Source organism: Pleurodeles waltl, chromosome 11 (assembly GCF_031143425.1).
Source record: "Pleurodeles waltl isolate 20211129_DDA chromosome 11, aPleWal1.hap1.20221129, whole genome shotgun sequence".
NCBI lineage: Eukaryota > Metazoa > Chordata > Amphibia > Caudata > Salamandridae > Pleurodeles > Pleurodeles waltl.
The window spans coordinates 695811352-695835481 of record NC_090450.1 but is presented as its reverse complement, the minus strand read 5'-3'; the positions used below and the strand labels follow the sequence as shown (position 1 = coordinate 695835481).

Sequence of the window (24130 nt, the reverse complement as noted above, 5' to 3'; positions counted from 1 at the left end):
TCTGTTCACCATCAACATTGCGTGCAGCAGCAACCACAGCCTCCCAGACACTGTTCAGAGAGGTGTACTGTTTTCCCTCCTTGTAAATCTCACATTTGATGATGGACCACAGGTTCTCAATGGGGTTCAGATCAGGTGAACAAGGAGGACATGTCATTAGATTTCCTTCTTTTATACCCTTTCTTGCCAGCCACGCTGTGGAGTACTTGGACGCGTGTGATGGAGCATTGTCCTGCATGAGAATCATGTTTTTCTTGAAGGATGCAGACTTCTTCCTGTACCACTGCTTGAAGAAGGTGTCTTCCAGGAACTGGCAGTAGGACTGGGAGTTGAGCTTGACTCCATCCTCAACCCAAAAAGGCCCCACAAGCTCATCTTTGATGATACCAGCCCAAACCAGTACTCCACCTCCACCTTGCTGGCGTCTGAGTCGGACTGGAGCTCTCTGCCCTTTACCAATCCAGCCACGGGCCCATCCATCTGGCCCATCAAGACTCACTCTCATTTCATCAGTCCATAAAACCTTAGAAAAATCAGTCTTGAGATATTTCTTGGCCCAGTCTTGACGTTTCAGCTTGTGTGTCTTGTTCAGTGGTGGTCGTCTTTCAGCCTTTCTTACCTTGGCCATGTCTCTGAGTATTGCACACCTTGTGCTTTTGGGCACTCCAGTGATGTTGCAGCTCTGAAATATGGCCAAACTGGTGGCAAGTGGCATCGTGGCAGCTGCACGCTTGACTTTTCTCAGTTCATGGGCAGTTATTTTGCGCCTTGGTTTTTCCACACACTTCTTGCGACCCTGTTGACTATTTTGAATGAAACGCTTGATTGTTCGATGATCACGCTTCAGAAGCTTTGCAATTTTAAGAGTGCTGCATCCCTCTGCAAGATATCTCACTATTTTTGACTTTTCTGAGCCTGTCAAGTCCTTCTTTTGACCCATTTTGCCAAAGGAAAGGAAGTTGCCTAATAATTATGCACACCTGATATAGGGTGTTGATGTCATTAGACCACACCCCTTCTCATTACAGAGATGCACATCACCTAATATGCTTAATTGGTAGTAGGCTTTCGAGCCTATACAGCTTGGAGTAAGACAACATGCATAAAGAGGATGATGTGGTCAAAATACTCATTTGCCTAATAATTCTGCACTCCCTGTATAGCTCTGGAATACTGGCCCAGTCTCCGGAGACTATACTGTATCATCATAGAAAATGTAATTAACACCCTTGAAGGGCCTGAGGCATTTATAGATTTCCTCACCTTTTACCCCTCGGGTGACCTGGATGTAACAGTTACGTCCTGGGCAGCAACGCTCGGGTTCCCAGGATGTAACCTTTACGTCCAAGTAGGGGCCCTCTGGGGAAGCGCTAGGGAGAGGGGGGGCAGAATCCCTAGACACCAGGGATCTTTTTTTTGGCAGATTGGCCTATTTTTGAAAGGCCCATCTGCCCCCCATGGGGGCAGAAAGCCCACCAGAGAAGAAGATTTGTTTCTTTTAAAAAAATGGGGCCAAAGTTGTTCTGCCCACCGGTGGGCAGATGGGGGCAATTACCCTGATCCACTCCCCAGGTGGGGCAGAAAGCCTACTAGATGCCAGGGAATAAAAAAAAAAAAATAGTGGGGTGGTGGCTACCAACCAGTATGGGCATGGTTATGCCCCCACCCCAACTGAAGGGGGGGTAACAAGTCTCATCTCTCCCCCGCACACTAAAACATCTTATCCCACGGCAAGCAAGTGGACATTTGATTATTTCAGATTTTGGTTTTACATTTGGACCATGAGAGCTTGGCTAACTCTCAAAATCGTCCCACTTGGAATGGTGAGGGCTGCACTTTTTGGACTTTGGTATGCTGTCATGTAGAAAAATCCACAAGACCTAGACACATCTGAAACCTAAACATCTGGGTGAGTCCAGGGTGTTGTGCTTCACATGCACCCACACCATTTTCTTACCGACAATGCCCTGCAAACCTACAACTTGCCTTGAAATCACACATTTTCCCCACATTTTTGTGATGGAACCTTCCGGAATCTGCAAGAAGCCACAAAATTCCTACCACCCAGCATTGCCGCATCCATACCGATAAAAATTCTGCCCCACTTGTCAGCCTAAAAATGTTTTTTTTTTTTTTTCAAACTCCCCTTTTGGACCTCCTTTGGTTCCCCCTCAATTTCAACATGTTTTTGGTTCTTCCCGGTCACAGGCACTTGGCCCACCTACACAAGTGAGGTATCATTTTTACCGGGAGACTGAGGGGAACGTTGGGTGGTAGGAAATTTGTCCTGGTGCGGTGATCCCACACAGAAATGTGCTACATTTGAGGTTTGCTGAGGATTCTGGGTAAGAAAACACTGGGGGATCCAAGCAAGTCACACCTCCCTGGATTCCCTCGGGTGTCTAGTTTTCAGAATTGTTTGGGTTTGGTAGGTTTCCCTATATGGCTGCTGAGCCCAGGACCAAAAATGCAGGTGCCCCCTTCCTCCCCTCCCCAAAAAACAGGTAGTTTTGTATTTGATAATTTTGGTGTGTCCACATAGTGTTTTGGGGCATTTCCTTTCGCGGGCACTAGGCCTACCCAAACAAGTGAGGTACTATTTTTATCGGGAGACTTGGGGAAACGCTGGGTGGAAAGAAATTTGTGGCTCGTTTCAGATTCCAGAACTTTCTGTCACCGAAATGTAAGGAAAAAGTGTTTTTTTGGCCAAATTTTGAGGTTTGCAAAGAATTCTGAGTAACAGAACCTGGTGAGAGCCCCATAAGGCACCCCATACTGGATTCCCCTAGGTGTCCAGTTTTCAAAAATGCACAGGTTTGGTTGGTTTTCCTAGGTGCCGGCTGAGCTAGAGATCAAAATCCATAACTAGGCACTTTGCAAAAAACACGTCGGTTTTCAATGTAAAAATGTGATGTGTCCATGTTGCTTTCCTGTCGCAGGCACTAGGCCTACCCACGCAAGTGAGGTACCATTTTAATCGGGAGACTTGGGGGAACACAGAATAGAAGAACAAGTGTTGTTTCCCTTTCTCTACATTTTTTCCTTCCAAATTTAAGACTGTGTGTAAAAAAGACGTCTATTTGAGAAATGCCCTGTAATTCCCATGCGAGTATGGGTACCCCGGAATTCAGAGATGTGCAAATAACCACTGCTTCTCAACACCTTATCTTGTGCCCATTTTGGAAGTACAAAGATTTCCTTGATACCTATTTTTCACTCTTTATATTTCACCGAATGAATTGCTGTGTACCAGGCATACAAGGAAAACCCATTGCAGGGTGCAGCTCCTTTATTGGCTCTGGGAACCTAGGGTTCTTGATGAACCTACAAGCCCTATAGATCCTCGCAACCAGAAGAGTCCAGCAGACGTAACGGTATATTGCTTTCAAAAATCTGAAATGGCAGGAAAAAGTTAAAGTAAAACGTAGAGAAAAATTGCATTTTTTTCCAGCTCAATTTCAAGTTTTTTTATTTCAGCTTTTATTTTCTATAGGAAAACCTTTTAGGATCTACACAAATGATCCCTTGCTGAATTCTGAATTTTGTCTACTTTTTAAAAATGTTTAGCCCTCTGGGATCCAGCATTGGTTTCATACCCATTTCTGTCACTAACTGGAAAGAGGCTAAAAGCACAGAAAATAGTAAACATGGGCTATGTCCTAGTAAAATGCCACAATTGTGTTGCAAATGTGGTTTTCTGATTCAAGCCTGCTGGTTCCTGAAAGCTGGGAAGATGGTGATTTTAGCACCGCAAACCCATTGTTGATGCCATTTTCAGGAGAAAAAAAAAAAATCACAAGCCGCCTTCTGCAGCCCTTTTCCCCATTTTTTATTTTTTTTTTAAACAAAATTTTCACTGTATTTTGGCTAATTTCTTGGTCTCCTTCAGGGGAACTCACAAACTCTGGCTACCTCTAGAATCCCTAGGATGCTGTAAAAAAAGGACGCAAATGCAGCGTGGGTAGCTTATGTGGACATAAAGTTATGAGGGCCTAAGCGCGAACTGCCCCAAATAGCCAAAAAAGGCCTGGCAGCAAAGGGGTTAACCTAAGCAAAATAGTTACCAAAAAAACATTTATATACAGTGAAAAAAACCAGCTACCTTCAAATACTTGACAGTTCATTGGAGAGATATATTGTGTACTTGCAGCGCCACACTGGAAAGGTTTATGTAAAGTATTAGAAAAATGTAAGTCAAAATGAGAGGTAGAGATGTGCAACCCCCAAGGGAGTGGGCCTTCTCCAGAACTGAGTCAAGTATTCAGGTGACACACAGGACGGCCCCATGGACTACTTGATCAAGTTTAATAAGCAATGACTAATAACTCTTCAGATTTTCCAAATTGTTGACATAGCCCCAGGTGTGCCGATTGTATACTTCTGCTGCGAGATCCGCCTGTGCCATTTCACCCCAATCTTTGAAGCCAAAACTTTGAAACCAGTATTCGACAGGCACTAAACATGACGAAAGGTGTACATGTAGGTGTAGGCAAGAAATTGTACACCACACCTGTGTTTCATGCTGGGACAGCTTGAAGATTTCCCGAGCAAGTGGTAAGGTCCGAGTGTCCATAACTAGATACAGGGTGTGCATCAAACCCAAAAGTCCAGTCGCACGCAAGTCTGTGGCAGGGTCCAAACCTACAAGAGATAAGGAAGGAGACTCAGGACAGGCAGAAGTAAATGGTGTTTGGACATCCGCTACATCATTCCACCACTATGTTAATGCGAACCCACACAAAAACGCAGTGTGCCTATCAAATTGCAACATTCCTTCACATACAGTCACCGCTACGGTTAGGCTGAAAGTTCTATTTTCATTCATTATTTCATCAATGCAGATTTCAAAGCAGGCCTCACACATACACTGCAGCTGTAATCTAACCCTTAGATTGATAAGTGTGGAAACCACGAACTCCAAGATAAGAGGTGCTGTAACTCAAAGGAGCTTTGCTGTCTTAATCGAAAGCAGGCAAGCTTTAATCACCATTATAGTAGTGTATGGTTAGTTTGTACTATTTCAGTCATACAAATGAAAATCCCCTTGTAAGAACGTATAAGAAAACATGCAGTAACAGTTTCAGAGTAATAAATGTAATCCGCTAAAAACAGACAAGTGGGTGTTCTGCCTGTTCCCTTGCTGTGTGTATCCTGTCACCTAGTTAGCTCCTGGGGAGTGACTATATAATGCGCAAGAAAGATCAAGGAAAAGGAGCACATGTTCTAGAGTTCGATTAGGCCTAATGCCGAGAATACAGAAATTACTAAAGTAACTTCATTTATACTGATGGCCTAATGTCTTCAGTCATATGAATCTGAGGATTCCCAAGACTGAGATACAGATGTATCTTCTAAAACACAACAGGCGAGAGAAGGGATTGCAAAATGACAGATGCCAGAGGGAAGTAAAGTTAGTCAACGATCAAACAAACTACCAAAACCTTCACATATATTTTTTACCTAGAAGTGGCACTGCTGATTGTGACAATACTGAAGTCACAATGAGATAGAGACAACAAAAAAGCGAATTTAAATTAAAACAAGACATTTGGATATGTAACTACATTTATAGTAGACAGAAAATGCAAACCCCTACAAGATGGTCACAACAGCAGAGGACTGCAGATTTACCTATGAATCGCATGATACATACGCAAAAGAAAGTTACACAGAAACGCCAAGCAGTGAAAGGCCAATGGGTATTACATAAAATAAGACTGAGAAAAGTAAGCAGATGAGGGAATGTCGATGGCACAACGGAGGTTATGGTGAACTGTTAAGAACTACTGTCCATGGAAAGGGAACAGGCCTGAAGTGGAGACAAGGAAGGTGGATCCCTTCCCCAGTGCCAGCAAGACAACAGCACAAGAAACATCAAGAGTGTACAGGCAGCAAAGGAACATCTCGAAAAGATGGACTAGACAGCACTAACCAGAAAATTCAGAGATATGCAAATAATCACTGCTTCTAACTCCATACCTTGAGCCCATTTCGGAAACACATAGGCTTCCTTGATACCTATTTTTCACTCTTTATATTTTACCAAATTAATTGCTGTATACCCGTTACACAATGAAAACCCATTGCAAGGTGCAGCTCATTTATTGGCTCTGGGTACCTTGGGTTCTCGTTGAACCTACAAGCCCTATATATCTCTGCAACCAGAAGGGTCCAGCGGAGGTAACAGAATATTGCTTTAAAAATCTACCATAGCTAGAAAAGTTACAGATTAAAACCTAGACAGAAATGTCTGGGGGTTTTTTAAACTCAATTTCATATTTTTTTTAATTCAACTCTTACTTTCTATAGGAAAACCTTAAATTATCTACACAAATGACCACTTGCTGAATTGAGAATTTTGTCTACTTTTCAGAAATGTATAGCTTTCTGGGATCCACCATTGGTTTCACACCCATTCCTGTCACTAACTGGGAGGAGGTCGAAAGCACAAAAAGTAGGAAAAATGGGGTGTATATCCCAGTAAAATGGCAAAACTGTGTTGAACGTTTTGGTTTTCTGATTCTAGTCTGTCTGTTCCTAAAAGTTGGGAAGATGGTGATTTTAGCAACGCAACCCCTTCCCTGATGCCATTCGCAGGGGAAAAATTCCGATGGGTTCTTCTGCAGCACTTTTTTTTCCATTTTTCCAAAAAACCCAAATTCTAGCTCTATTTTGGCTAATTCCTCAGCCCCCACCAGGATAATACGCAAACACTGGGTACTTCTAGAATCCCCAGGATGTTGACAAAAAATGGACCGAAATGTAACTTAGGTGGACAAAACGTTATGGGGGCCTAGGCGCAAACTATTCCAAATAGCCAAACCAAGGATTAGCACGGGGTGGGGAGGCTTACCAGCGAAGGGGTTGAGGCAACCATAAAATGCTGAATGCCTAGCTTAATATCAGACGAGGGCATCATTCACAAAACCCATAAGCCAACATTAATACACAAGATAAAGTTTACAAGTGAAACGAGGGCCTATGACAAAAGGACAAAAAAGACCTCATATCTACTTTAAATGCAGTATTTCATCTGTTCCCAAAGACGGATGAATTGGCTGTGAAGGAAATTCTGAATATATTAATGGAGAGGTGAATGAGATTTAGATCAAAAAGGTTTTCAAGGATGTATGCCTTGCAACAATAATCGTTTGCATTGTGGCTATTTTGTTTTCTCATTGTTTAAATGAGATCTAGAATCTCCTTCCAGGGAAAAAGCTGACTGTAGGCTAAACTTTCAGATACTGAAGCCGTGAGATTGAGAGTAGTGTTGAGCAATCGGACCCTCTACCATGACGGAAATATTTTCCCGACAGAAACAAGACAGTGAGGAACCTTTATCAGGAGTTCTGAAGACCAGATTTTAGGGCTTTAAGAAATAAACAGAATAATTCTGAAAAGTGTTGTTTGAGGAGTTCTTTTCAGATCAGTCCGAGCTGAGGAAACATTGCAGGCCTATGAGTCTGGCTTGCAGATTACTCCACCACAAACGCAATGAACATCTCGCCTGCCTATCTACAAGTGCACTCTATTCTTTGGCTCTTGTAATAAAGCAAATTAGATATCCGTCACGTTGCCATGTAGTAACCCGTTCATGAAATTCTAAATCAAGCCTTTTTTGTCTTCACCTCAGAGAGATTAACCTTATGCATGTGGGAACATGCCTTTTTGGTAAAGTGGCAAAAGATCTAATGGTCGTTTTAACCATTTCTGCAAAATGCACTTTGACACATCCAGATGCATGGTCCCTCCAAGTAACACAGGTCACAACCTGCTGAGCCTGCCCAAAGAATACATTTTGCCTACTTGTTAGCATGGTATATGTAGATCAGTCTTACGTGACTCATGCGCGCCATACAAAGGAAAATATTTGTGACTAAGAAAATAATTCCTAAATCTAGGTTGTTTAAAATGTGAATTGCAACCTGAGAGGATAAAAAGCCGTGGAGTAAAGAGCAACCCTGAGTAGAACGCCATACATGTTCAACAAACTGAATGCCAAGGTGGGGAAAAAAACACACTTAAGAGTGCCTGGATTGCAATTCAATAGGACTAGGCTATCGTTCTCTTGCTCCCAACGAGTGGAAAGATGTAGCAAGGTTGTTGTGAAAACTTGACACAAAATGAGGTTGTGTAAGGATATTTGACCTTGGATTTGCAAAGCCACATGGCAGAGGTGACTTCATTATGGAAAACAGTCTGATGAGGGGATGGGATGTTCATACAAGTGAAGAGGCTCAGCCAACACTAGTGTCTAGTGCTCTCATTATCAATTTTCTTTTACGCAATGGCACCGGATTCCATTTCATTCGCTGAGAAAACCTAGTAGAAAAAAAGTCTAAAAAAAAAAAAATGTAGGTGATGAATGGCTTCACATGGACATAATGTAGCCATCTGTTGGGGTAGAGGTATATGTGAATCATGCACTTCCACCAACAACCGTTAACTGCAGTTAATACCAAATGCTAGGATTTGTGCTGCTATTGCACTCTTTGTGCCACTTAGCGGGACTTGCGGTATGAGGTTCAGATAGAAATATGAATGCAAGTATATTCCTTGTCACTCACAGACACTATCTATGTGCTGTAATAGTTTCAGCATCAACTAAGCTATAATATAGCTAGCACTAGTATACCAAATGTTACTACCTTGAAAATAAAATCTATGAGTTTTTGTTCAATGAAGAGTTGTCATCATCATCTCCATTGAGACAAATTAGTAGAAGAAGCCTGTCCTTCCCAAGCCTGAAAAATATTGATTGATTTCCCATTTTAGTAGACTCTCAACCTCCGACACCAGTACTTTAGATTGTAATTTTTGGGTAGGAGACTGAAATGTGGTGCAGGAAGGTCATCAACAACTCAAGTCGCCACTTAAGAAATCCAAAGAAAATGATTTGCATTCATGAAGATGGTAACAGATTCCAGCCCTCGACTTGTGTTGCCTGACTGTGCAGAGGGCTTTCTCAAACAAGCAAAATAGGTCAGTTCAGCATTTTGGAATATGCAGTATTAGTAGACGGAATTAAAGCCTTTTCTATGGATCTATTTGAGGCTTACTGATTCAGAGAGGAATAAGCTTGTGTGAAGTTGGTAGGGAAATGAGAGCTGAGATGATAGCAAAACTTACTATGAGAATGGGGCAATGCCCAGAAGCGGGAGGTGCCTTTTTACAAATTAATGAACTTGCCAAAGCCTATGACTGAAGGTACTCTGAGGAAAAGAGTAAGAGAAAACACTTACATTATCTTTAGTTAGGCATGAAAGGGTCTAATTTATGAACTTTAGAAGCAGCATGATCTGACAGATTGCAAATCCAACCAAGGTGCCTTGCTCCCCCTTTCAGGTTTCCCGATTTTGGGGTGGGGGTGTAGAATCACCTTTTTAAGCCAATGTTTCTTTAAAAGAAAAGGTGTTAAATAAAACCAATTCGTAGTCAATAAGAAAACAAACACCGATTCAAAAATAAAATAAACACGGAAGAAAGCACCAACCAGGTGTTCTTCTGGAATGGAACAATAACAACACATCTATGTGGGCTTCATTAGGTGTGTGGTTTACATTTTCACACACAAGCCATGTGACCATTGATCTGGATGAGCCTGATGACAGGGGGTAGTCTACAAAGATGTAACTGAAGAAATGTCAGTTTTATACAGAAATGAGCAGCTGCTGAAAATGGGACTGCTCACCTTGGAAACCGAGGTGCTCCCAGTGGGCCCCGTAGCGCGGACAGTCAAATCTTGAACCTGTTAGCTTCTTGTATACTGTTTGCAGAACTCGCATGTGCACCTTCTGACTTGTGTCGAGAGAGCCTGCAAGGAGAAGCTTTGGCTTAGAAGGAGTTTTAAACCCTTCAGAAACACTAACAGGTTTCAGACTGCTTTGAACTGAAAGTCCATGGACAAAAGAAGAATGGCTAGAAAACATATCAGCAAAACATAATTCAAGCAACTTACATTGAACCACTATTTGTTATTGTACAACATTATGCTTAAGCTATCACAGTAATTAAAGAAAATTGAAAGGGTTTGTAGCAGGACACAATATACAACAAACTTAAGGTAAACATAAAAGGAAAGTAAAAAGTCCCAATGAGCACAGCTTAGTACTCAGGTAACAACAAAAGAAACAAAAAAGTAATATTACTTACAACACTCCAGAAAATAGGCCAAATATATTATCAGTAGAAGTCTCACATACAAAGCTGAAAACCTACATGTGACATGTAGACAGTCTACATACATCACACACACCTATCTATGTCAGCACTGATATGCCATTCAGATGAGTGTCATATTGCTCACACTGTGTCAAGCCACGCAGTAACATCCCACCAAACATGTCAGGCACAACGTGCAGCACACATCCAACATAGGCCAAATAAACCAATAGTTGGCTAATATGGAACATAACAATAACAAATAACATTTTTTAAAACATTTTTTAATCAATTTATTGTTTTTTTTATTCAAAAATGGAAAAGAATAATGACTAGATGCAGATACAAACATTACATTTGCAGAAAGTTAATTAGTCGAGAATGCAGTGATTTAAGGTCACAAATCGTACATGAGTTACATGTCATTAAAAACATCAGCAGATTGGGGTAAGAACAAACATTAGAACCATATCAAACATGAGGGGGGGGGGGGGGGATCAGTAGATGGCACTGTTCAGGAGAATTACCTTAATGGGACTAAACGAGGGGAGAAGCGGGGACTTAACATTGATGGAGGCACAAGTTCACCGTAATAAGTGTGCATCAGGTATGCATTGCTGCCAGTTGCTTGCGCACAATGCATAAATTGATAAAGAGGGGTTGTGCCCACAGGCATGCAGTGTTGTGTGCCCAAGTTGGTCATAGGGGTGTTTAGGGAACTGATTAATGAGGGACATGATTGGAAGCCTAGCCTAACATAGGCAGTAAGTCTAAGATGAGGGCCATGCCGACTCAGAATAGGGATTGTGACACACCTTTTACAGCGGTAGGGTATTATCTCTAAGGAGGCCCTCAAATCTGGAAAACAGCTCATCCCAGTCCAGTCCAGTGATGGTGGATGTTTTAGAAAACCTCTGGCTTTTTCACACCCTAGGGCTGTACTCCGAGTCCAGAAAAGAACTGGGCTGGACCATTCAGTCAGAGATGGAGGGGCACTGGCTTTCCAGCGGCAGGAGATACAACGCATCGCCAGCGTCAGTGCCAAGTCCAAAAAAACGGCTCAGGGATGATTTTTGTGTTTTGGAATGCTTGAATGTCCCTTATGCATACACTTTCCAAATGCCCAGGTTGACATGGCTAGACAAGTGGGACAACTGGACTGTTACAGCTGCCCAGACATTCATCAATGTGAATCCTTTGTGAAATATATAATGCACATCTGCAACCGCAGACCCACCTCTTGGGTGGGAGATATCTGCTTCTGCAAAAAAATTGTTGAGTTTCACAGGGGATAAGTAAGCTTTGTGTTTAAAAAAACCTAATGTGCTTGAACCTGGAATTCCAGTACTCAGTGGCAGGGAGGGCTAATTTATGGTTCCATTCTGCATCAGGGTATGCTCTGTCCAGCTCTACCTCCCACTCCTCTCTCAATGCTGTCAAGTGGAATTTCCTACGTGTATTAAGTGCTTTTGTTATCCAGTTGATCAAGTGATGCACTGATCCCATATTATGTACTGCTTGTAATACACCGTGAGCACAGCTTCATCCATAGTGATTCGATAGTTGCACTGCCAAACATGAGTCAGATCATTATAAGTCAGGGACTGGTCCTGCAGGACCCCATATTATTCAGCAGGCTCCACAAAGTTTTGCAGGAGGCCTGCCTGGAGGAGGTCCCTGAACGGCTATATGCCAAAGGCATTACACTGAGCCATGCTAGCAAAAGTCGCAGCTCACCGAGTATGGAGAAAGCTTAAAAGTTGAATCACAGGTGCATAATGGAGTGCCCATAATATAAAGTGCAACGTTGTGCAATTGCACTGGTAGGTGATACTGAGCAGTCGAGGAGATAGACTAGCATATTGACTTCCCAGACAAAAATGCTGGTGTATCCTAGTAATGGATCAGGACTGCTGCATCGTTACTTGGTCCTCCAAATAGCTGCACAGAGACTGGAGCTCGGTGGCATGGAAAGAAATGTTCAAAGTTCGGTACTCCCGAACCGACTGCAGATGTGGGAACAGCAAAACTTAGCCATTGCTACCTGGCCTCGACCAGAACTCTAACCCATATCACCCAGAACAGTGTCTAGGGACCTGAAAAACCTGACAGTCAGGTACAGTGGCAAGAAGCATGACCATCTGCAAGAGGATAGCCCAACTCATCACTGATAGAGGCAACATCCTCCAAAAAGACACCTGAATTCAAAGGGCCGATACTGCTCATATAAAACTGCAGTCAAGCAAGTTTTGATCAGCCGGATTAATATCAATATCAAGGCATAGAAAGGTGGGCTGCTGCTAGGGCAACACACCACTGACAGAGTCAAGCATTATCTCCAAGTAAAAAAAGGGGAGTAGGAAGCAATAAGACTATTCAGACCGCCTTGAGGTCTCTTCCAACATCAGCATGTCCCAGAGCAGTATCTTTTAAGTACAGTAGCATTTTGTCTGCATTGTATACCCTAAGGAGATGCCCTACGGCTCTCCACTGCATAAAAGATGGACTGAAAGTGGTTCAACTATCAGTGCAAAAAGTAGTGAAGAAAGTGGTCATCCAAGCCTGATTCCTCTGCAGATTGCTATAGGGTCTGAGATGCATCTGCTCAGGTCCAAGTGTCTAAGCAGTTCGAAGAGGTAGCTCCAGCTGAGCGAGTCTAATGCATTTTCCAAGTCAAGCACTAAACACGTCGATCTACAGAAGGCCAACAAAAGAAACTCAATGACTCAATATGACCGCTGAATGTTCAGGGACATCTTTCTCTTTTGCACAAAGCTATTCTGATCAGGATGAATCTGCTTGAGAAGAAGAAAAAGCAACCGATCCGCTAGGATCCAGGTCGGTATCTTATAGTCTGTATTAGGAATCCCCAGTGGGGGATATGACCCGAGGACAGTAGTCTCCAATAGAGACCATTAGGGCTTCTCGTATTCCATCACATCTTATCATCATACTCCCACAAGTTAATGAAAATGACACAGTAGCCTTACAGAGGTACACACACATAAATCATCACTAGCTGACTCAGACTCTGGTCTGAGATGAAAGGCACTCACACCTTAATTAGTGTTGCAAAGCCATACCAATGACAGAAAATAAGCTTTTAACATAATATTCGTAAGTAGCTACCTGATCCTTCACAGATCACCCACAGAGTGCATACTGGAATTGCGCTTAAAATAAAATAGAGGTACTTGTCTCTGAGCTATGTACCTGATTGTGTTAAAGGTAAACTGATGGACACATACATTTGGGGAAGTCAATTTAATCAAGTTTCCAACGAGCTTAACAAAGGCAGCTGCTCACCAATAGCTAACTGCTTAGTATCAAGAGCAAGCCACATGATACATTTCATGAATGTGGCCACAACAACACGGAAACTAAACATAAACACATGTGCACCACAGATACCAGTGTTATTTGTACACAAGGGAGCATCAATGCATCTTACAATCCACCTCTCCCTGTCCACCTCACTGCTTCTAAGGAGAATCCTACTGAAAACAAGAAAACAAGAGAGAAGGCAGTCTCACAGCCTCAGCCACCTGATTTTGATTGACTACTAGTGAGCACAACCTTTTGAAAGCTGAATACATGCCCCAAAATACCTAAACAAATTGCCCTCCAGAGGAAAAGAACATGAAAAGTGTAGGTAGGTTGATATCTATATCTGGAGAAAAGGTCATGAGCAAACATGGAAAGGCCACCACAGAAATTGGTTTCTCAATCTTAAACAATCTGACACCAATTTTTCATAATAACCAGAAATAAAAATAATGTTGCGATCCTCCCATATAAACTGTTATTACTAAACTGGCTTACAGTAGGGCCAGACTCTCTACTGGGCATTTCAGTGGGGTCGCAGGGTAGGGGACCTGCCAGACATGTTTCTACTTTCAAAGCCTCTAACTAATCAATGCAGAAACAAACGGTTTTAAAGAGAGCCTCAAACCCATTTGTCTTTTGCATTATTTACAAAGAAACATCCGACAGCCATGGCTACAACTGATAGAGGAACTGGAAACATCAGGCAACTTACTGCAGCCCTCACCTGAGGCCCAGGGGGTCCCAAACCTACACATTTAAGAAGCCCTACCAAAAAACAACCCATGTATGTCATGTAATAAAAGGATCCAAGAAAAATATTCTTAGAGAAATCAAAGATACAGACAAAAAAGGCAGTGAGCCAGCACTATATTGAAGACCTGGACCATGACCTTTGAGCTCAGTAAAAACCTGCCACCGTAAACAGAGACTCACACTGGGCAATAGTAAGAGCTAAGTCCCGTTCTTCCTGTAGATCACGATGTAGCCGAGGGGGTCCAAAAAGGAAGTGGGAGATGGCCGACAGCCCCGTCCTGCGCACAGTTGGCTGTATGTTTTTCTGTTGTGAGAGAGGGATGATATAAGAGCAATGAAACAAAAAGACAACAATCTGCATCACAAATTTCAGCTTATTAAAATACCAATTATCTGTCCGCATGCCAAATGACTAATAGAACCAGAAACTACAACTACAGCCAGAGACTAAAAAAACAACTGCTCCTCAGCCATTTCAGCTAGTTTGCAATTGCAATGCCTTTTCCATAATGCAAATAACCAGGCTAAACGCATAGTCTTCCCAGAGATGTCTTGAGGATACATTTTTGTCCCAAAATCACAGTAAGTCACATGGTACACCTACCCGGCACTCAGAGAGATCAGCGGTCTGAAAGTATTGAAGTGCCTCATTAAAAGAGATAAGTGGTGCAGGACCCACAAGATCATCCAAGGTCCCTAAGAAGATAAAAGGCGAAAACAAAAAGTTACTTAACTACATTTCGAAAAGGATTATATGGCCTAGAAAAACTGCAAATACCAACTTCATTCTGCCGCACTTTTTCAAAACCACTTACATACGTTTTGTGTATTAATGATCAATCCAACTTAAAATAAAAACATTTGTTTCATAGTCCTCAGAAGAAAGTTGTTTCTTGTTTTTTTTTTTATAGAAGCAGGTGGGTCCCAAAAGTCAGAACATCAGTCAAGACCTCTCAGTTAATGGTTAAGCCTACATACAACCCTTGGAAGCCACATTAGTGAAATATGCTTAGTTAATTTTAGGAAGACAGTTTTGTTGGAGAGCTGGTCACACATATAAATATATTTGTCATCTCCAGCAAAGACGTTCTCTCACCCTTCAAATTCTACAGCAGTGCCCTCAGGAAAGTAGGAGAAAATATGAGAGGAGATTACATAAAAAAATACCTGGAGAAGCTTGAGAAAATGTTGTGCCATACAGCTTAAATTTAACTAAAGAAGGATTACACTACTCTTTCTTGGCACTTCCCATGTTATCCATTACAGGTAATTGGTAATCCCTGCATTATTATTTCCAGAACCCATTACGATTTACTAGTGGCCATTATGCCAACTAATATGTAAGATTTAGAGTCTGATGCTCTTTAAAGCAACAAATAGTTTTAAGTACACAACTCTGATTTTGGTCCAAAACTGTACCTGAATTAAGCTTAAACGATAAATTTACCAGTGCACATTTTCAAACCTATTACCTTGGTTTAAAACATCTTGCACATGATATAATAAAAAAATGCACTCTGTACTTACTATGCGGACACATCTAAATACTTTAGGTTTTCCAGACACTCTCACTCCCTAATGCCCCAAAACCATACAGTCCGTAGTTTTAAAATTGGTAATCTCAAAATAAATTGTGTTTTAGGGTATGCTGTCTGATATTCAATGACTCTGCAAATTAACACTTAATATTAGTGGACAAGGAAAGTTCCAGTGGAAGGAAATATAAGGTGTCAGCATGGAAGTCAATCTACACTTTAGAAAACACCATTTACTAGAATGATGTACAAACCTGTGTGCCACTAATCAAGTAGAAACTGTCCTCAAGGTTGTTAGTACCGCACTGATATAGGAGCTGGTGGAAAAGCACATTTATTTGTTTAGAGATTTAAAAAAATGCTGCATACTACTTTTTGCTCCCTACAGAAATATCCTGAATCAACATATCGAAATCACATTACACAGATCTTAGTTCAGGTAACTAGGATGAGAAGAGATGGCATTTCCACTTTTCCTTTGGCAGAAAAATATACGTTAACATATCTTCATTGTATAAACAGAAATTCTACTATTACTGGGAGCAGCTCCCATTAGTGATCTTCTCTGAGCTTAATTCTTAAGAAGGGAGTCTTTTGATTTTGTGTTTTTGGAAGGCATAGCATCTCGAGGAGCATACTATAAGGCAGTTCCTCATTCCCTATATATATATAAAAAACATGCAGAATGTATTGGCCCTCTGTTTTAGTTTTGCTTTCCATTCAATACCACAAAGACCCCAGGAAAGTCTTGAGAATTTTGATTTGGCAAAGACTCCTAGTGTAACCACAATCCTGAGTCAACAGTTGTTACATGTGGGCACTCCAGTGTTGGGGAATTTAGCATTTCAGCCCCAACTTGATTGAGTCTGCACACCCTGTGAGATAAGCATCTTCTCCGTACTTTACCCAGATGTCTGTTTCCATGTGAAAACAGTGGAATTTGAAGACCCTAACATGAATTATCAACACTATGAATGAGTACTTTACAATGATCACAAAAACAGCACACCATTTCTGTAATGAGTAGCTCTGTCCAGCAACTGTTTCAATATCTCTATTGTCAAATCCAAGCAAATGATGAGTCAACTATTGAAGCTTAGGTTTGTCCCAGTTAAAAAAAGAAATACAGGTTGTGAAGAATGATTGCACTCTATAGTGCTTTAGTCACTTCCGTAAAAGGCGAGTGTTCAGTAGTCAATCACTGAGATACGGGAGTATTTGGTATGCAAAAATAAGGCCTCTATAGAGCAAATTTAAATCAGAAAACACGTAACTTGAACAGTAATGGTGTTCCTATCATAAAGCCCAGACAAATCTTGTGAATCTCTACAGAAACAAAAAATAGGCAAAATAAATTAAACAAAGTGATTACATGGTTATCACCCATTCCCCATAACGTAGGTCTCTGGTTAGACTGCTGACAGCAAAGGGCCTGAACACTCTGAAAAGCACCTTCAGTCTATGTCCACATCTAAATTTAAAACGCTGCTGTGATCAGGTATGTTCCAATATAAATGGATGAACTTCCTCTGCTTTCAACCCATGAGTTCCCTCATCCGCAAAGGCCCCAAAAAAGGAAGACATACAAATTATACTTTGACATGATTCTGAAATCAAGTAGAAAAGAAGAGTCTGTATAGGGAGGTTTTGTGAGCCATGGCACAAATTAAAAAAATGGAGAAAAAAAAAAAAATTAAACCTATGCAGGGACTATCTTTAAACAGATGTTCATCTCAAACTAAGGAGTAATACAATTTTCCCAACAAAAGCTCTAAGGGTTTTTACTTTTTATCTCTTTCAAACTAAACGTATTGGGATGGTTTGAGTTTGCCTTTTAAAGTTACTGCTTAAGTGCTTATCTCTACTTCTCATATATCTCACTCCCTTCCCTTGTTTACAATGACAAAATTATATTTTCTTAGCACCAAGCTTGGTAGTCAGTGCCTGTACCACTCTGAAAGACCTTCTGTCGCCAAAGGTAACAAGTAGCTATCAGCACATGTATGCATCAGGGAAAAAGACCAAGAGTAGAGGGATGTAGCAGACTGCACAGGGATCTTAGTTGGAATTGTGTCAGACTTAAGAGTTGCAGCTGAAAGTGGGAGAGAATCTTCAATTTGCACATGTGACTTGAGTGCAAGTTCTAGGTCTAACATAGGTAAGACAGCTGAAAAGGGGAGATAGAGCGTAAGAATGTGTGTGTGTGAGGGGGGAAGACAGCAGTATTCTGCATGTGACAGCTTGTAAATATTTTTTTACACTCAGGAGCTGTGCTCGCAGAAAATGAAGGCATCACCTCTTACTGATGGAAGATATGGGTGAGTAGCAGACATCACAAAAAAAGAATACAAAGATACCAAAGGACTTCACTTTATAGAAAAGAATCATCTAGTGAACAAACCATTGCTGTTATACACCTTGGACAGAACAGAAACAAGTACAAATATGACTATCCTTGGACATTACCTGAAACTGTCCTCTTCATGCATTTCTCCCCTGTCCCTTCAAGTTATGTTATCCCATGTTGTCAGCACTAGTGTGCTCTCAGGTAAATTCAGGCTTGTTTGCACCACGGCTGGCATGAGCTAACCAACTGATTATCGGTGCCGGCCTAGAATGTGGGAATGCCTTATTCCTGGGCTTACTAAAGCACCTACTCGGACAGCTGGAATGTATTCAAGATGGTGTTGCACAGATGTTTAATTAGGCCAACACTTTGTTCACCCTTCTGAGAAACGTTCTTTGCACTGACCTTCTATGGCCCGACAATGACATTTAGGATGCTCTATCCATGGCTCAATATCCAGGACGTTCCGCTCAGTTTTTAGAGGTAAGTTGGTTTCTTGTCCACCAGCACACACCTTGCATTCTAGTCAACACCACAAGCCACAAGTTATCTATTTTGCAAGACAGAAAAAAGCAGACTTGATTTGTTTGTACTGACCTCACCTGGTTGTGAAATAACCAGAGTCGGTAATTCAACTATTTTACTTCAAAATGAAAAGCTGAAAACGTTTTTTGCTCCTTTTCGCAACATTACTTCATGATCCTTGCTTCCGTATTCTGTTTCTCTATCTGCTGGCACCAAGAAATCCTCTGGCTTTTGAACAATAACCTCACAAGACATGGCCTGATGCTCATCAATCTGGAAGTGTGAACAGTAACTGCCTCCAAACTGAGAGAAAAGGAGCTTTTTACTAAGAGGATTTTCATTTCTCTTCACTTGTGCTTCTCGAGTCATTCATTTTGTAAGAACATCCTACAGATCCCTGTGCCATGACTAAGAATTATCCTGCTGATATGAATCAGAAATGGATACTTTACTAGAAAAAGTTTTGGTGTGGGTTTGTTCTTGAAACAAGTTTGTCTGCATGAAAGGGTAAAGTCACCTCTATGAACAGAGTATTGTACACTTCAATTGAACCCCAATTAATATTCAAAGGAGCCCAAACTCATGTCTCGCCGCACATTTACACGTCAGCCTCAGGTCCAATTGTTGGGGAAAAGAATTAAAGAAGATGCAGTCACACTTAGTCATCAAAACGTTGTCCATAAATACTCGCTAATCTCTCATGTCATGTAGAATATGTACTGTCGCTCAGTCATTCCTTGGTTTCTTCATAAGCTGCACAGCAGCCCAGTCAAAGGCGGCTCTCTGGAACAATTGAAATGAAGAGTGCACCAAACTAGGCCCACCATGCAGACATCCATTATCTTAGAAAATACTTTTCACATCATTGAGATTAGCCAAAATAGCTTCAGTACCTAAGCCCGAACAGAAAACTAAGAAGTCCGCATAAGAAGCGGGAATGGCCGACACAATGGACTCAATACAGACAGAAAATAAAAAAATTAAATTGTTTCTCATTTTTAGTTAAGAACAAGTTTGGTACTCTTTTACACTTAAGAACGTCTATCTGAACAACATACGGCCCTTTCTTGTATACGAAGATCATCCGTTTTTAAACCTGTTCCACTCATTCCCTGGCGTGAAGTAGATTCTTGAAATTATTCAAATGGCCCATCCCTTCAAGAATATAAATTATCTACTCTCTAACTATTCTAGCACCTCGCTGTACACACTTCCACCTCCTCGAGTTGCAGCACTATGCAGCAAACTAACGGCCATGTAAGCAATAAACAAAAATAACAGGCAAAATTAAATACTTTTGTTGCCTCTCAATCTCGTCTGATGCACCACCCAACCAGGTCACATAACAATAAAGTTATCTAAACGATTACTCTGACGTAGATAAGAGATTACACTCCACCAACAGACCTCAACAAATCTACTCACCCACTCGTTATGGCGAGTCTGATTTTAGCAGGTCAAGCTTCTTTTAGCTCCTACTTGTCCGTTCTGGAGAGTGAACTTAAGCTGAAAGGAGCAGATGTTCTTTTCATTCACAAAGTGAATGAGTAATAAAGACGCTTTTAAATCTTGTTTTTATCTTGAAACATTTGCTGTCTGTTCACAGACACAGGTCAAACGTCAGTTTGTCTTTTTACAAATTGTTTCTTATCTTACCCTGGAAAATGGTGTTTATATTTCTTTATCTTATTACAGTTAGAGGCTTTTGTCAAGGGAGCTGTCTGAAAATTACTGAGAAACAAAAGGCTGTAAGATGTCAGGTTTGTTTCCTAAAACGCAACACTTAAACAGTTTGAAAATGAATAGTACAGGTATTTCAAAATATATCAGGAATTACGAAAACATTTTTTTGTAATTCAGAAGTGTGATGCCAACAAAGATTTAAATAGGAGGAAAACAAATCAGAACACTTTACTTGGTGATGTGCAAATGACAAACATTTTCAGAAACTCTATTTCCATACGTTATATACTATATAGCTTTATCAGTAAAACCACATTTCAATCGGAAATGTTATGGCCATTAAAATGGAAATATTCTGATTGCAAATAAGCTTGCTACCACTTCATGCTTCGGGTATATATTTATTCAAAGTGATAGATTTTAAACATGATTTGAGAAACATTTTTGCCGATGCCCAGATGACAAGTCAGCGGCCACGTGTATCCTATATGGGGCTAGATTTGTGCAGTAAAAGGAGCAAAAGTGTTTTTTGTACAGCAGACATGCTGAACTGGCATATTTGAAGGTGCTCTCATATGTGATAAAGAAGAAAATGGCAGCTCAGTGAATTTAAATATTTTCCCAGGAGCACATAATATGAAACCAGTTTATGGGTCAAGAGCATTATAATTAGGTTTAGTAGATTATTTAAGTCACTAACCCTGCAGGTCTAGTAACATTTTTATCATTTTGCGAGGCCTAATCAATAATCCCATCCAGTATATTTCAACACTTTTATCTGGGCTTTACAGGTGTTAATTAAAAGTCCATCACTTCTACTTAAAGTCAATCAAAAGACTCCACTACAGTGAAGTATGCTGCATTATGCATGTTGTTTTATCACAGTGATCATTGTGACTACCAATTCTGTCAGTTGAAACACTGCAGCTGATTTTCCCCTCATACTACTCAGCCCCATCTGATAGGCATGAAAGCTCGCTCATCGAGTTATGCCAACAAAATCTGAATCGAAAGACTGGAAAAAAACAAAGCACTAGCAAATGCAGACTCGATAAAAAGAATTTCAAAGTAGGTTCGTATCTGTTGGGGCAATTATTTATTGCTCCATGGTCAGTTTTCAGCGAAAAAGTAAATATAACGTTAATCTGTTAGTGACAACAAGTGAATGTACTTTGTACTGTTCGTACAAATAAAACAAGCTTTGGCAAAATCAAAAAGTCTGGCATTAGCAGTCTGCTGTTGGCTTTTTCAACGCTTGTTATATCTTGTTATAGTATTTGTTGGGGAAGCTGCCAGGTACTCTTCCATCTACAAAAATGCATAGGTTAAAAGCAAAAATATTTTCTGGGTCTCAAAAAGCAACATTGCCTTTACAGTCCCTGGCACTTCAGGGAAATACTTTGTGCGTGGATGTGCTCCTTGTAAAAGGGCAGAGGGATGGCACTCACAGTGAGGTTAGCCATTAGCTGAAGTGGGCTGACCTAACTAAATGATGCTGCATGCTGTAGAGGGCGAAATTAAAATGTGAATGAAATAACAGGCCAAGGGATGAATAGGGCTGCCTGAAACCATTGAAGTTATATTTATTACACATATAATTTTAGTGATATTAAAATATCTTGGCAAACAAGACCTAAAAAAACAGAACGAGGGCAGCAGAGTAGTACAGTTTCTAATCAAATTAACAAGACTTCTACTATAAGCAACTCCTCTGCACTATGTAACCTAGCTGGTAAAAGGAATGGCCAATTCATTTTTCACTAAGAGTTGATTGAAATAAGATATATTGCAAGCGCGTTGGAAGCTTGTCAATGGCATAAAATAATAAAACTGCCCAACACTCCCCTAGCCTTAAATACTGCCTGGCGCTGCCTGGACTATAAGAGTTACCTGTTGTGTTTTCACCTGGCAGACCTGTAACAATGAAAGACAATTTAACGCATGTCATAGTGGCATGCAAAGGGTATAAGGCCCACAATCACTGGGGATACGGAGGCCAAGTGCAATTACTGCTCTAGAGGATGTTTGGTATTATTTCATGCCGTACCAAACATACTAAATATTTAACAGAGAAGGCGACACATATTCAGGCGAATTAGGGAACAAGCAGGTAGTTAAGACAATTACAGAACACCTCAGCATATGTGAAATCAGTGAGCCAGTTACATAATGTAAATAAGCAACGGCAACCCAACCATGCAAAACATAAAAGCAGCCAAGTATGATGAGCAACCAGGGATCGAGGAGCAACGTTAGCTTGAGAGCAACCATGAAATTGTTTTTCGTAATCTAGTCAATCCTACACTAAAGTACATACCTGACTGGAGGATCTCAACAGCTTCCCATTCCTCCTCTGCCTGAAGCACTGCCTCACATACGTCTGGCAAGAGATAGAAAGGAGTAGACAATTAAATAGAGATCTGGAAAAAAACTAAGTAGGTGGGACATTAGTTTGCACACTTTTCAGAAGACTGCACTGAAATAACATGGCACTTACAAACAGGGGTAAGTAACATGGATTGAGATCCCAAGACAAATGTTCAGGACAACCAACTACTGGCACTTCAGGCATCGCAAGGCACACAGAAAGTGACATAAATCCCAAAACATTTAAATATAATTTATTTAAATGGAAATCATTTATGTAGCACTGCATATCTTATGTGTATATTCTGAAACTATGGCACTGTATACAGTAAACAGAAATTGATACAGTTACATAACCTGACCCACCTGAGATTACTGTAAGTGAAAGAGAATCACAATTAGAAAATAATTTTTTCAAAATAAGAGTGAGTTACAGTTTTGTCCCTCAGGATTGATGTCACAGCGGATGGGCGAAGAGCCGTGCCAAAAGACCAAATTATTCCAGCTGTGTACTTCAACAACACATTTAGGATTTATTTAACTCAAATCTGTGTTTGGTAACTCTGTATGGAATAAAAAAAAAAGGACATTCTAATAGTAGAATCTGGACTGTAAAATATAGTGAAATGAAGACCAATGAAAAACGAATTGGAGACCGATAAAAGAAAAGGAATGAAGTTAAAGGCATAATGTTACCTGAAAAATAAGTATCTTCTTAAACTACTTTTGCATATATACAAATATATGCATGGCAGGATTGTTTTGTCAAGATGACTAATTTCTAGGTTGGTTCTTGGTCGTGATCTAGTCTCTCATAATGGTAGTATATAAAATTTTCCTTGACACGATGTGTAGTGCACAGCATGTTGTGTGTGTGCATTTATTTGAGCTGATACTGTAGAATGGTTAAAGGTTATGCCAAGGGAAAGGTAATATGACGTGCTGTGCTTAGGTGACACCCGTTGTGTGATCATGTCATTTTAGGTATTATAGGATGAAATACAATTTCTGGGTTTGTATTGGAGCCTACTTTTAGCACTGATCACCTCATACCTTAGTGCAAAGTAAAGGCAGACGCCATTTTCGGTGTGTGAATTCTTCTACATGTTCCAATACATTTGCAATGGGTTTTTGTGTGGCACCAAACAAAGTATAAATAATTTCGCCTTTCATTCTGGAATAGCTACAAACAAGAATAACCAAGAGAGTAATTAGGACGCTTATGGCACATATATCTATTGTAGTCTGAACACCGTGCCAACATTTGCGAAATTTAGCGCCCTTGTTTTACTGCCAGAGGCACTATGCATTGTTGATTTGTCTCAAATTATTAAGCTTGACTAACTTTTTAAAAGGTTCTATGGAGGACATATGTTTTGGCTTGTGATAAGGCAGAAGTGAAGGTTTTGTTGGCAGATTTCAAACATTGAGA

General features: G+C 40.7%; 1 protein-coding gene across 2 annotated transcripts in view; it reads right to left on the bottom strand.

The window, feature by feature from the left end:
• The window catches only part of ELMOD3 (ELMO domain containing 3), a 142007-nt gene that overhangs the window by 38482 nt on the left and 79395 nt on the right, over positions 1-24130 (bottom strand). Inside the window, exons 5-9 of one of the 2 annotated variants that reach the window (XM_069214246.1) lie at positions 22649-22711; positions 14846-14937; positions 14422-14545; positions 9692-9814; positions 4511-4641 (exon numbers count right to left, since the gene is read on the bottom strand). In XM_069214246.1, coding sequence (XP_069070347.1) covers positions 4511-4641; positions 9692-9814; positions 14422-14545; positions 14846-14937; positions 22649-22711 — 533 coding nt within the window. The remainder of the gene's footprint in view (positions 1-4510; positions 4642-9691; positions 9815-14421; positions 14546-14845; positions 14938-22648; positions 22712-24130) is intronic. The other variant, XM_069214247.1, reaches the window with a different exon arrangement.